At 46.2% G+C, this 13,438-nt stretch overlaps 1 protein-coding gene across 1 annotated transcript in view; it reads right to left on the reverse strand.

The window, feature by feature from the left end:
- CSMD1 (CUB and Sushi multiple domains 1) overlaps positions 1-13,438 on the reverse strand; it is a 2,494,699-nt gene that overhangs the window by 787,484 nt on the left and 1,693,777 nt on the right. Inside the window, exon 26 of the mRNA XM_040430026.1 lies at positions 12,370-12,572. Within this exon, the coding sequence (XP_040285960.1) occupies positions 12,370-12,572 (203 nt within the window). The remainder of the gene's footprint in view (positions 1-12,369; positions 12,573-13,438) is intronic.

A 13,438-nucleotide genomic window follows, 5' to 3' on the forward strand; every position in this document is an offset into this window, starting at 1 on the left:
GGCCGAGGAGAAGGAGAGATGAATCCCCAACTGGGAGCAAAAGGCGTGCCAGAACCTGGACACAAACTGACTCCCCCGATCCGACACAATCTCCTTAGGCAAACCGTGCAACCGGAAGACCTCCCTGGCAAAAATCGTGGCCAACTCTTGTGCAGAGGGTAACTTCTTGAGAGGAACACAGTGGCACATTTTGGAAAACCGATCCACAATCATGAGAATGACCGTATGGCCTCGGGATGCAGGGAGGTCCACAATGAAATCCATCCCCAGGTGTGACCATGGGCGCTCCCCGGTGGCTATGGGTTGCAGAAGGCCCAACGGAAGGTGCCGAGGGGACTTACTCTGGGCACAAACGGAGCATGCCGCTACATATGCGGCGATGTCGGAATGTAGGGAAGGCCACCAGAACAGACGTGAAACAGCCCAGGACAGCTGATTCTTTCCAGGATGCCCCGCGGTCTTGGAGTTATGGTAGGTTCGCAACAACCGAGTGCGCAACTCCTCAGGCACAAAACATCTGCCGTTGGGTCTCCCAGAGGGAGCACCAGATTGAGCCGCCAAAATCTGCTCACCCAGGGGAGAGGTCAGGCTGGTGCGAATGGCGGCCAGGATCTGATTCGGAGGTATGACCGAAGTCGGAATCGACTCCTCCCTGGACAGCTCGGAGTACTGCCGTGATAAGGCATCCGCCCTGATGTTCTTGGAACCGGGTAGGTAGGAGACCACGTAATTAAAACGAGACAAGAACAGAGCCCATCTGGCCTGACGTGGTGTCAATCTCTTGGCCTCAGAAAGGTAGGTCAGATTCTTGTGGTCCGTCAGGATGAGAACCGGAACCACCGAACCCTCGAGCAAGTGCCTCCATTCTTTAAGGGCCTGCACGATGGCCAATAACTCCCTGTCACCAATCTGATAGTTGCACTCCGCGGAAGACAGTTTCCGGGAGTAAAATCCACAAGGAAGCAGAGGACCCTCTGGTGTTCTACGCTGAGACAGAAGGGCGCCTACTCCCGTCTCAGACGCGTCCACCTCGAGGACAAAGGGCAACCCAGGGTTGGGATGCGACAGAATCGGAGCCGACACAAAGGCGGACTTTAGGGCCTCAAAAGCTCGGATGGCCTCGAGCGGCCAGACCTGGGAATTACTGCCCTTCCTGGTCAGATCCGTGAGAGGCTTGGCCAGCATGGAAAAGTCCCTGATGAACTTCCGATAATAATTGGCGAAGCCCAAAAAGCGCTGCAGGGAACGAAGACCACTGGGCTGGGGCCACTGTAAGACAGCCGAAACCTTCTCAGGATCCATGGAGAACCCCTCAGCGGAAATGATGTAACCTAAGAAGGTTACCTGGGATCGGTGAAATTCGCATTTCTCAAGCTTACCGAACAGCTTGTTCTCTCGTAACCGTTGCAACACTCGTCTGACATCCAGAATGTGGGCCTCCATGGATTCAGAATATACCAAGATGTCATCCAAATAGACTACCACACACTGCTGCAACAGGTCACGGAAAACATCGTTGATGAATTCCTGAAAGACTGCGGGCGCATTGCACAACCCAAAGGGCATAACCAAGGATTCGTAATGACCGGTCCTGGTGTTAAACGCGGTCTTCCACTCATCGCCCGCCTTGATCCTTACCAGGTTATATGCCGCCCTCAGGTCGAGTTTGGTAAAGACCGTGGCCCCTTTAAGGCGATCGAACAGCTCGGAAATCAAGGGTATCGGGTAAGCGTTCTTGATCGTGATGCGATTGAGACCCCTGTAATCGATGCAAGGCCTCAACTCACCGCCCTTCTTTTTCACAAAGAAAAATCCAGCCCCTGCCGGGGACGAAGATTTGCGAATGTGTCCGCGTGAAAGCGCCTCCCTCACGTACTCCTCCATGGCCTCATTCTCCGCTACCGACAGTGGATAGACTTTGCCACGAGGAGGAACGGCACCAGATTGTAACTCTATGGCACAATCGTATGGGCGGTGCGGATGTAGGGCAACCGCGCGCACCTTATCGAATACATCCCGGTACTCCTCGTATTCAGGAGGCAACAGAGAGTCCGAGGAAGTACACAGCAACTTGACAGACCCATGGATGCAACTAGCCCCACACTGCGGTGACCACGAGAGGATTTCGACCGATCTCCAATCGAAAGTCGGATTATGCTTCTGGAGCCAGGGGTACCCCAAGACCACCGAGTAGTGTGGAGACGAAATAACCTGGAGGCAGACCGACTCTCTGTGAACGGCACCAATGGCTATCCCCACTGGAAGGGTCTCATGAGTCACGTGTGGCGGCAGAAGGGGTCTGCCGTCTATCGCCTCAAGAGCCAGTGGGGAACCTCGAGCCTGCAGAGGAATGGAATTGGCGGCAGCGAACACACTATCAATGAACAAACCACCAGCACCAGAGTCCACCAACGCCTGGGTCGTCACCGAGCCCCCGACCCAGGAGAGGACAACAGTGATCAGTGGTTTGTCAACACGGGAAACCAGGGACGAGGAGACTCCACCCAAGATCTGCCCCCGACAGGATCTCAGGGTACGAGCGTTTCCCGGACGGTTCGGACATGCCAACCGAAAATGCCCACCGAGACCACAGTACATGCATCGGCCCTCGCGTCTCCGGAGTGCCCTCTCCCCCTCGGACAGGCGAGCAAACCCCAGCTGCATGGGTTCACCCCCAGACAAGTCATCCCCAGGAGGCGTGGGAGGAGAGGGAGGCACGGGTGGGACAGCAAACGTAGGCACCAATCTGTTAGAAGACCTCCGCAGGTTCTCCTTAAAGGAAGGTCTCTCCCTGAGTCTGGTGTCAATCAAAATCAGGAAAGAAATAAGAGACTCGAGCTCAACTGGTAGGTCCTTAGCTGCAACCTCATCCTTCAAGGCATCCGAGAGACCATGAGAGAAAGCAGCGACCAGAGCCTCATTATTCCAGCCCACCTCTGCTGCCAGGGTACGAAACTCAATGGCGTATTCAGCTACGGATCGTGAACCCTGTCTGATGGACATAAGGAGCTTCGCAGCAGAGGCAGCACGAGCCGGCACATCGAATACCTTCCGAAGAGAAGCAACAAAACCGGAAAACTCGGCAACCACCGGATTGTTGTTCTCCCATAAAGGGCTGGCCCAGGCCAAGGCCTTGTCCGAGAGCAGCGAGATCAAGAAGCCCACCTTTGATCTCTCAGTAGGAAAGGCATGTGGCAGCAACTCAAAATAAATGCCCACCTGGTTAAGGAAACCTCGGCACTGAGTTGGCTCTCCCCCAAAGCGCTGTGGAAGAGGGGCAGAACCGGTCATACCCCGAAACACCGCAGGCGCAACAACAGGTGTCGGGGTAGACTCTGGCGCAACAACCGGAGCGGCAGTAGGAGCGAGCCCAGGAGCGACAACCGACCCATCGGCAACGGGAGCGAAATGAGCCGTGCGTTCAAGCAGGGTTTGCAACGCCACAGCGAACCGACCCAACAGGTGATCCTGCTGATCAAGTCTGGCAACCAGCGTGGGTAGCGAGGATGGCCCTGTACCGTCAGAATTCATGGCTTGGTCCTAATGTCACAGAACCATGAACCAGACGTACAACAAGAGAGAAGTGAAAATAAGAAGGCTTTATTGAAAATAAAGCTGTAAAGCAAAAGTCCAAACGGATGGTGAAACCGAGCAGAGTCTTTGCGAAGCCAGAGGTCAGGAACCAGAAGGGTAGTCAGACGAAGCCAGGATCAGGAACCAGCAGGGTAGTCAGACGAAGCCAGGATCAGGAACCAGCAGGGTAGTCAGACGAAGCCAGGATCAGGAACCAGCAGGGTAGTCAGACGAAGCCAGGATCAGGAACCAGAAGCAGCAGCAGTCTTAGAAGCATGTGAACACAAGAGGACCAAGCAAGGAACTGAAGCCACAGACCTCCTATATATATGAGCTAGGCATCCAGCTCCTCCCAGGAAGGAGGAGCCGCAGGGTGGAAGGCTACAAGAAACCCAGAAACCAAGATGGCCGCCAGCACATGTCAAACGAAGGAGAGCAGCAAGCAGGTAAGACCATGACAATCTTCCAGAGTCATTTTATGGGTAGTAGCATCAGTAGCAACATCAGCCATTCAGGCAGTCATAGTACTGGTAGCAGTAGGACACCATTCTCCCTGGCTTCTAATAGGCACCACATTATTATAGAGGGCAAAGAGATGGTGCACTACTCCTCACAGCAGGATAATGTGGATGTCACTTCTGAGTCTGAGGAGTCTTTCAGTCAGAGGTCACAAAATTCCTCCTGTTCCTCCTTCTCCTTACAACCCCAGAGAATATTTCCATTTGCATCCTCTCTGTCTTCACTGCCCCCTCCTAGTGGGGCATCTTATTTTTTTTCCTAACAAAAGGCAACAAACCCCCATGCATTATGGAAGATGCTCAAGATGCTCGTCTCCCTGTTGATGACTTATGTGAGGTCAGCATTTGGACTGCCATGACAAGGAGGTTCAATTGAAGGCAGGGAAACCCATGCAAGGCTGTGTTGTTCATGGTGGTAGTGGCACTTGTAGCCACAGTGGTGGCAGTAGGGGCAGTGGTAGCAACATGGTTAGTGGAGCAAAGGATCGGAGGGGGACATATCATAGTGTCGGGGAGAGTGAGAATGATGATGATTGTCTGTTAGACAGGACCTAGGAGCCAGATTAGGGTGCTCAGGGGAAAGTATAATCAGAGGAGGAGGGTTGTGGCAGCGACAGGAGCAGAGGCAATGTACAGCAAGAACCTCTCAAAAAACTGTCAGATCTGCTTCTATTATGGTCAGCTCAGGAACTGGTGATGCCTTGATACTGTGCGCCCAGGCTCAAAACATACCAGACCTAAACCAAGCTTGGTTGCCGCTAGCTCTGTGCAGAGTGTGTGTGTGTATCTCCCATCTGACAATTTTTCTCCACAGTGCTGGAAGACAAAAGCACTGTGGTGTGCAAGATCTGCAAGAGATAAAATAAGCTGTGGGTGTTCAATGACACAATGAGGCTCTATAGCTTAATTTCAGCACTTGATGCAGCATTATCAGTAGCTATGGGAAAATAGAAGTGACCTTCAGCTAGGGCAGCAAGAGTGTCCTCCTTCTTCCGATCTCTTTTGCAGCAGCCATTGTGCATCTACCTGCAGTAGAGTGTCCTTGTTGTCATCATCATTAGTGACTGCTTCTCCTGCTGAGACTACTCCTCTACCTCCTTCTATACTTTTTCATCAGCCATCGATAACGGAATGTCTGGCCAGGAAACTGCTGGCAGTGTATTCATTGCAGTACCACTTGGTGGATTCTGCTGCCTTTAGGGAGCTCATGGCATGTGCTCAACCCTGCTGGAAGATAACTAGCCACCATTATTTCTCCAAAATAGCCATCCCTGCCTTGTTCTGTCATATGATGGAGAACATGGGCCACTCCTTGCAATTCTTGCTGTGTGGCAGGGTGAACATCACTGTAGACTAAGGCAGATGTTATTGGCCAGGAAAGTACATGTCTTTCATGGTCCACTGGGTCAATGTTTTTGTGTCAGTGACAATGCAGCACCCCAGCAACAACGCCAAGTTCTATTGACATCTCTATGTTTGTATTGGTCTGGTTCCCACACCAAGCTTTTATCCACCTCTGCGATGGAAATTTTCCCACCCCCAACAGAAGCAGGGTATAGTGTCTCTCCCATTCATTTTATGATATGTGTAAAGCGAAGTGTTGCCACGACATTAGAGCTGATCGGCCTGGGCCAGAGTAGACATACAGCCAAAAATCCAGCTGGCTGTCTTCCCTGCCAACTCCAACTGTGCAGGTGTTCAATGGCAATGGCAGGAACATTGTGGCTTACATAGAGTGCTGGTCATATCCAGGAGACTGTCCTTACATTTCAGCCATTCTTATGTGGCAAAGGTTGCCCTCCTGGAATTGCAAGAACAGAACGGTCTGCCATTTCTCCACTTGATCCACGATCTTACAACTCACTGGAATTCTATTGTGCATATGGTATAGCATTTCTACTAGCAGCATAAAGTGGCAAATGATTTGCCATGCACCTGACCACCTTAAGAGGTTGCATGTGTTGTTTTAAAATCAGGCAGTGGCAACTGCCTCCAAATAGGCCACCAGATTTGTGAGTAGGGACAACTGTGGAATCAACAAAGTCATCGTCTTCACATTTATCTTAAAGCATATGCTCAAGCTGATGCAACAAGGGACGGTGAAGGAACAACAGATTAAATTTCTTTGCAAGATGCCCTGTAGCTTTTGGGTACCCAAAAGGACAAAGGCCCATGTAAGAAGAAATGAAGGATGTGGCAGAGGAGCTACCAATGGAGGAGGAAATGCAGAAGGAGGAGGAGGAGGAATTGCTTGTGCAAAAAGATGAGGATGGTGATGATAATGACAATGGCACTGGCCAACCTCCTGTCTGTACTAATCTCCAGTGTAATCTCAGAGAGGGTTTTCAGTGAGGCAGGTGGAATCATGGCACTCAAACAGACAAAACTATCCTCTGTCACAGTACAAATCATAGCTTTTTTCAGAAAGAACTAGGCAAGGATCCGTGAGGACAGTTCCCCATCATGTTGTCACGGTCTCTCCTGTGACGGGGGTCAGAAGATTAAATAGACTGACTGCACGTGATGTGATCTGACAGCCTCTTTAGTTTCACTTGTTTCTGTGTTGTTGCTCGTTTATGACCACACCTCTTGTCTCAGGTGTAGCTTAAGTGGTCATTCCATCTCCTCTATTTAGTCTGGTGTCACCCATCATGCTATGCGGTTGATAGCTCCTTTTGGTTTTGGAAGTGCTGGTGTTTGGTTCTCCACTGTGTTCCTGCTCGTTTGCATACTTCGGAGTTGTGTCTTTTCCTATTTTCTAGTTTGTTGTATTCCCCTATCTTTTGGTATTAGGCCTGAGGAAGTCTCCTGTTCCTTCAGCTGGGAAGGAACAGGTCATCTTTTGTCCTGACACTATCTCCAGGGCACTTTAGGGTCAGATAGGGCTCTAGGTTCCGGTGTATGAACATTCCTACCATCAAGGTCTGTTCATAATGATAGTAGTAAGAGCTCGGTCTAGGGATTCAATAGGTGGTGACCTTTCCCCTTTCCATAGTTTCCAGGCCTAGTACCTTTTCTCTTCCCTCCTGTGTTTGGTGTGGCGTTTACTACCCACACTGCGCTGTGACACATGTCTCTGCCACTGTCTACCTGCCTACCATAATCTATACACTGTGTCTGCTACTGCCTGCCCAGAGAACACAGGATGTGAAGATGGACCTTTGGTGATGTAATCATAATGTGACCAGTGCAGGAAGCCAGAGCACTGAACTGCAGAGAAGTCTGAAGGACCTTTGATAATGTCCTCATCATGTGACCAGTGCATAGAAGTGGTAAATGACCTGTGGGATGTGGGCGTAGCTCCCTCTCAATGTAATTTCAAGGCCTACAATGCTGGTCCCCAACCAGGGGGTTGTGACCCCTTGCTGCGTGGCTTGCTTGCCATGACAGTTCTGAGTTATGATTATATGTACTAGTACGTGACATTGTTGCAGGTCTGTCCTAGATTTACCACCCGTGCCAATTTGGATTGTATAATACTAGTGTTAAATCTCACACTGAAACATTTATCAGCAAACTTTGCAATTGCATGTTTTTTGTTACTCCATTTTGTTTCTGCATCTTCAAAATTGCTCTCCTATTTTTGAATTAGCTGTTGCTCCCGACCATCACTGAAAGTTCAATGTGGTTTGAAACATCTGGTAATTCTGGTAGTAAGTTGTTCTCTCCTCTTGTACCCCTCTCCCTACAATGTTTACTGAGATCTATAATAACAGTCTGGACATGCTAGGAGTTGTATTTAATTCCTATTACATTCTTTGCCATGATATGTCAACTGATGCCTTACAATAACAGCCTGAACATGCTGGGAGTTATAGCTATCTCCTCTTATAGCCTCTCCCTGTAATATCCACTTGTGTCCAATAATAACAACCTGGATGTTCTGGGAGTTGTAGTTCTCTCCTATGTTACACCTCCATTTATTGCCCCCTCATTTCCAAGAAAATGTGTTCATGATGGGACTTCTCTTGTTACTATTATTATGTTCTGCATCATCTGAAGTGTGTATTAGGTTTCACATCTGTGCTAATTACCTTCGCTGTTCTGCTCTGTCATTGGAGCACAACAATGAAAATCCTGGTAGTGCCAGATCTGGCACATCACGGACAACAGAATCTGACGGATCTCGCTATGATGAGATTTGATCGGTTTCCCTCATGGAGCCTGTCAAGCTAAAAAATTGTGTACAGCATTTATGGCCTGATCTATGATGGAGGTTCGTAACACAGATGTGATTAAAGCCTTATGTGTTCAGCTAAGGTGTGTATAATGAGGTTCTGCTACAGATGAGGTGTGTATAATAAAGTTCTGCTACAGTTGGGGTGTGTATTATGATGTACAGTCAGGTCCATAAATATTGGGACATTAACCCAATTCTAACATTTTTGGCTCTTTACACCACCACAGTGGATTTGAAATGAAACGAACAAGATGTGCTTTAACTGCAGCCTGTCAGCTTTAATTTGAGGGTATTTACATCCAAATCAGGTGAATGGTGTAGGAATTACAACAGTTTGCATATGTGCCTCCCACTTGTTAAGGAACCAAAAGTAATGGGACAGAATAATAATCATTAATCAAACTATCACTTTTTAATACTTGGTTGCAAATCCTTTGCAGTAAATTACAGCCTGAAGTCTGGAACGCATAAACATCACCAGACGCTGGGTTTCATCCCTGGTGATGCTCTGCCAGGCCTCCACTGCAACTGTCTTCAGTTCCTGCTTGTTCTTGGGGCATTTTCCCTTCAGTTTTGTCTTCAGCAAGTGAAATGCATGCTCAATCCGATTCAGGTCAGGTGATTGACTTGGTCATTGCATAACATTCCACTTCTTTCCCTTAAAAAACTATTTGGTTGCTTTTGCAGTATGCCGTGGGTCATTGTCCATCTGCACTGTGATGCTCTGTCCAATGAGTTCTGAAGCATTTGGCTGAATATGAGCAGATAATATTGCCCGAAACACTTCAGAATTCATCCTGCTTCTTTTGTCAGCAGTCACATCATCAATAAATACAAGGGAACCAGTTCCATTGGCAGCCATACATGCCCACGCCATGACACTACCACCACCATGCTTCACTGATGAGGTGATATGCTTAGGATCATAAGCAGTTCCTTTGCCTCTCCTCACTCTTCTCTTCCCATTACTCTGGTACAAGTTGCTCTTGGTCTCATCTGTCCATAGGATGTTGTTCCAGAACTGTGAAGGCTTTTTTAGATGTCATTTGGCAAACTCTAATCTGGCTTTCCTGTTTTTGAGGCTCACCAATGGTTTACATCTTGTGGTGAACCCTCTGTATTCCCTCTGTTGAAGTCTTCTCTTGATTGTTGACTTTGACACACATACACCTACCTCCTGGAGAGTGTTCTTGATCTGGCCAACTGTTGTGAAGAGTTTTTTCTTCACTAGGGAAAGAATTCTTCGGTCATCCACCACAGTTGTTTTCCATGGTCATCCGGGTCTTTTGGTGTTGCTGAGCTCACCGGTGTGTTCCTTCTTTTTAAGAATGTTCCAAACAGTTGTTTTGGCCACGCCTAATGTTTTTGATATCTCTCTGATGGGGTTGTTTTGTTTTTTCAGCCTAATGATGGCTTGCTTCACTGATAGTGACAGCTCTTTGGATCTCATCTTGAGAGTTGACAGCAACAGATTCCAAATGCAAATAGCACACTTGAAATGAACTCTGGACCTTTTATCTGCTCATTGTAATTGGGATAATGAGGGAATAACACACACCCGGCCATGGAACAGCTGAGAAGCCAATTGTCCTATTACTTTTATTTCCTTAACAAGTGGGAGGCACAAGGTATCTTAGATCCAAAGTTGATTTGTTCAGAAAATTTGTTTTAATCGTGTGCCAAGAACTCATTAGAAATCCTGTTTTAAAATGTTTTTAAAGTTGTAGAATCGAAGCCCAAAGTTATTCACCGAAGTCTCGTACAACTTCACACTTAATAAATTTTGCCTACGAAGCACATACATTTTAATGTTGTATGGAAACAGAAAAAAAAATAGAAAATGTCCTATTCTCGTCTGTTTTGAGGATAAGAACAGGCATTTCTATTATGGGCAGCCCATTCTGTTACACAAATCCATGTTTTGCGGATCTTTAATTTGAGGATCCACAATTTGTGGACCGCAAAACTCGATGTGGTAGTATGCATGAGCCCTTAAAACAAAGTTTTTGAACAAATCATCTTTGGATCTATGATCTGAAGCTCCTTTCGCACAAGCCTAATTATGATGTTCTGCAGCATCTGAGGTTTGTATTATGACTTTCTGCAGCAGATGAGGTGTCTTTTTACAATAGTCTGCAGAGCTGAGTTGTGTATTAGGAGGTTCTGCAGCAGCTGAGGTGTGTATTAGGAGTTCTGTAGCAACTGAGGTCTGTATTAGGTTTTCTGCAGCAGCTATGGTGTGTATTATGATATTCTTAAGCAGCTGAGTTGTGTGTTATTTTTTTAACAAGCTAGGCCAAGTTCACACTTTAATTAATTGATCAATTATTTCCATCAGCGATTGGGAATTTGGGAACCAAAACCAGTTACGGGTCACATACACAGAGCAGGTGCAAATCTTGCCATTAAACCTTATCTCTGACTTGGCTTTACTACTGGTTTTGGCTCACAATAACTGATGGAAATAACTGACCAAATAACAGAAGTGTGAACTTGACCTAAGCTAGTTTTTATTATTTCTACATATGAGGCACCCTTTGCCTAATGTACCTGGGGCAACAAACTACCTTATCCGTGCCTGGATCTTCTGTCAGCACATGTCGCACTGTGACCTGACTGGTTCAGACCTGCTGATCTAGCAGCGTCTCCAGTCCAGACTCCAGTCCAGCACTATGAAGATCTGCCCAAAGCCCTGACTCTGCTCAGCCAGCAGCACAAACAGTAAGTCAGCATTGGGGGAGGGGCAGGAAGGATCAAACAGAAGCAGACAACAGTTCCTGAGGGAGGGTATGGCACATTATATAATAAGCAGCAGGAAAAGTCCATGGGGGAAAGGCAGTAGCAGTTGGCACAGTTCATCTGGTAAGGCTAGGTGTACACGCGATCAGATTTCAGTATTTTGTTCCAGCATAGGAGCAGAATAGCATAATCTGCATATGCCGGAACCTGCCAGATCCCGTTTGCAATAATGGGTCCATCAGGCTCCAGAGTGAGTACAGGCATTTTGCCAGATGAAATACCACTGCAGAGATATTTTGCCCCTTGTTTTTTACCAGAATCTGCAACGGAGGATTCTGCTAGGAACTCTTCAGCAGATGTGCAGGTAGCCTAAGGGGTGCTATGGATGGCTCATAAGACTGCAGCAACAGTTTAATTTATGTATGCCCCTGCTGCTTATCATCAGCATCTCCTCCCTGCTGCTAATCCCCATGATGCCACTTCCATTTGCTGTACTGCTGCTACCATTACTGCTACACAGTTGCAACTACTACTACTACTATCCCAACATAGCTGCACACAGATCTATTGCCTTGTCTGTTCTATGTTGTGCTGCAACTGCTGGTGTTACTATAGCTGCCCCTATTACTCCTATACACCTTATTCTCTCTATATCCACACTTTACTGCTGCTGCTCCCAAATAAAAGGGATAATTTTTCTTATGGAAATTAACACTTAATTTCTGGATGCATGAGGAAAACAAGCTACTGTTTCTTCTGAAAATTTAAACTTCTGTGTTTATAAACAGGGGCATGGATCTTACCCCATTAAGGTATAATTTTTGGATATTTAGTTCAAACAAGCCACAGGTTTTTTTGTCATAACACCACCATTTTTTTTGCCATAACAACATACCATTTGCCCCAAATGAGGGATCTTTTTTTTAAAAATCTTTCTAATATAAAAAAAGTCGAACATATGCAATGGTACAGTGTGTTTTTTAACATTCTGTTTGTTAACACGACCCACCATGCATTTATGAAGTTATATATTGCAGTGTCAGTGACATTATTCGGTATTGCTGTCATTGTGTTCAAGAGCTTAAAAGGGGTGGTGGGGGAGTGAGGAGAGGAGAGGAGCTAAAAAAAAAATGAGTCCTAGAAGATCTCAGAGTGTTATATACCAATTTTTAGGCCAATTGGGGTCATATTTCATTTGTGTTTAATCAATTTGAACACAAATAAAAAATAAAAAAAAATTCTCCAAAATAGACACAGTACAAATTTTAAGAAATTCATCTCTAATTCAGGTGAATGTATATATACAAGAACATTTCCATGCAAAGCAGACACCAAATCATGTTAGCTTGTTATACCTACTTGAAAATTGTATGGAAAAACCAGACTTGCTGATGAAAAAGTCACTATCAAATTGCAATGTCAAGGAATTGAATGTGCTGTGAATGTCTTCAGGGAGAGAAGAACCGCTCCACTCTTTCAGAAGAACATCGCTGTCTACAGGTCCATCCCATACCTTAAGGATATCATGTGAGACTTCAGTGTCAAAAACTATAAAGTGGAGGCTGCAAAATGGAAAAAAAAAACAGACAGTATATATTTTTAGATGTAAATAATAAAACATGCATCGTGCTGTCACTTGAAATATAATGTGCAACTGAAAAATTCAAGACAGAAAGAAAATTATTCACATACACACATCAGAGAAAGAGTTGTTTCTAAAATGTATGGTCATGCCAGCTGCTCAGTAAAATATTTGAGGAACTCAAGCAGGTCAGATTTAAAATAAGTGGTAAATCTATCTATCTATCTATCTATCTATCTATCTATCTATCTATCTATCTATCATGCTTTGCAAATAAATTCACTCGCTTGATGTTTTCCTGTTTTATTGCATTACAACCCCAAAATGTAATTAAAGGGAACATGTCAACTCCATAATGCTCATCCCACCTCGACTGCCAGTAGTACCGTTAAAGGTCAAGTCATACTGTCTGCAATGCTTGTTTTATTTGAACTGAATACTGATGGCCAAATTAGTGATACACCTGATATTCTGTGCCTGCACCCAATTGTAGTGTCCTCGGTATCAGAGGCTTATTGCGCAGGTGCAGATCCCCGGGATTGAGCATGCCTGTGAATCTGTACCCTCACAATGAGCCTTTAAAGCTGAATACACTAAAGCTGGATGCAGTAGCCATGCAGCAAAATATACTTAGCGCAAACTGGGATATCAGGTGCACGCGCCTGAAGAAAGAAAGACAAGCTATCCATCAAGAGTGAAGGAAGCAAAAAGGAGGCATGGCAATCTTGACTTGAAGCATGAAGGTAGTTGCCCCTTTGACTTCAAGCTGCTCATTTACATACACCAAGCATGGGGAACAAAGTTGGCCATCAGATCAAATAACAAAAAACAGCATTGGAGACAATA

The sequence above is a fragment of the Bufo bufo genome, chromosome 4 (assembly GCF_905171765.1).
Source record: "Bufo bufo chromosome 4, aBufBuf1.1, whole genome shotgun sequence".
Taxonomy (NCBI): Eukaryota; Metazoa; Chordata; class Amphibia; order Anura; family Bufonidae; genus Bufo; species Bufo bufo.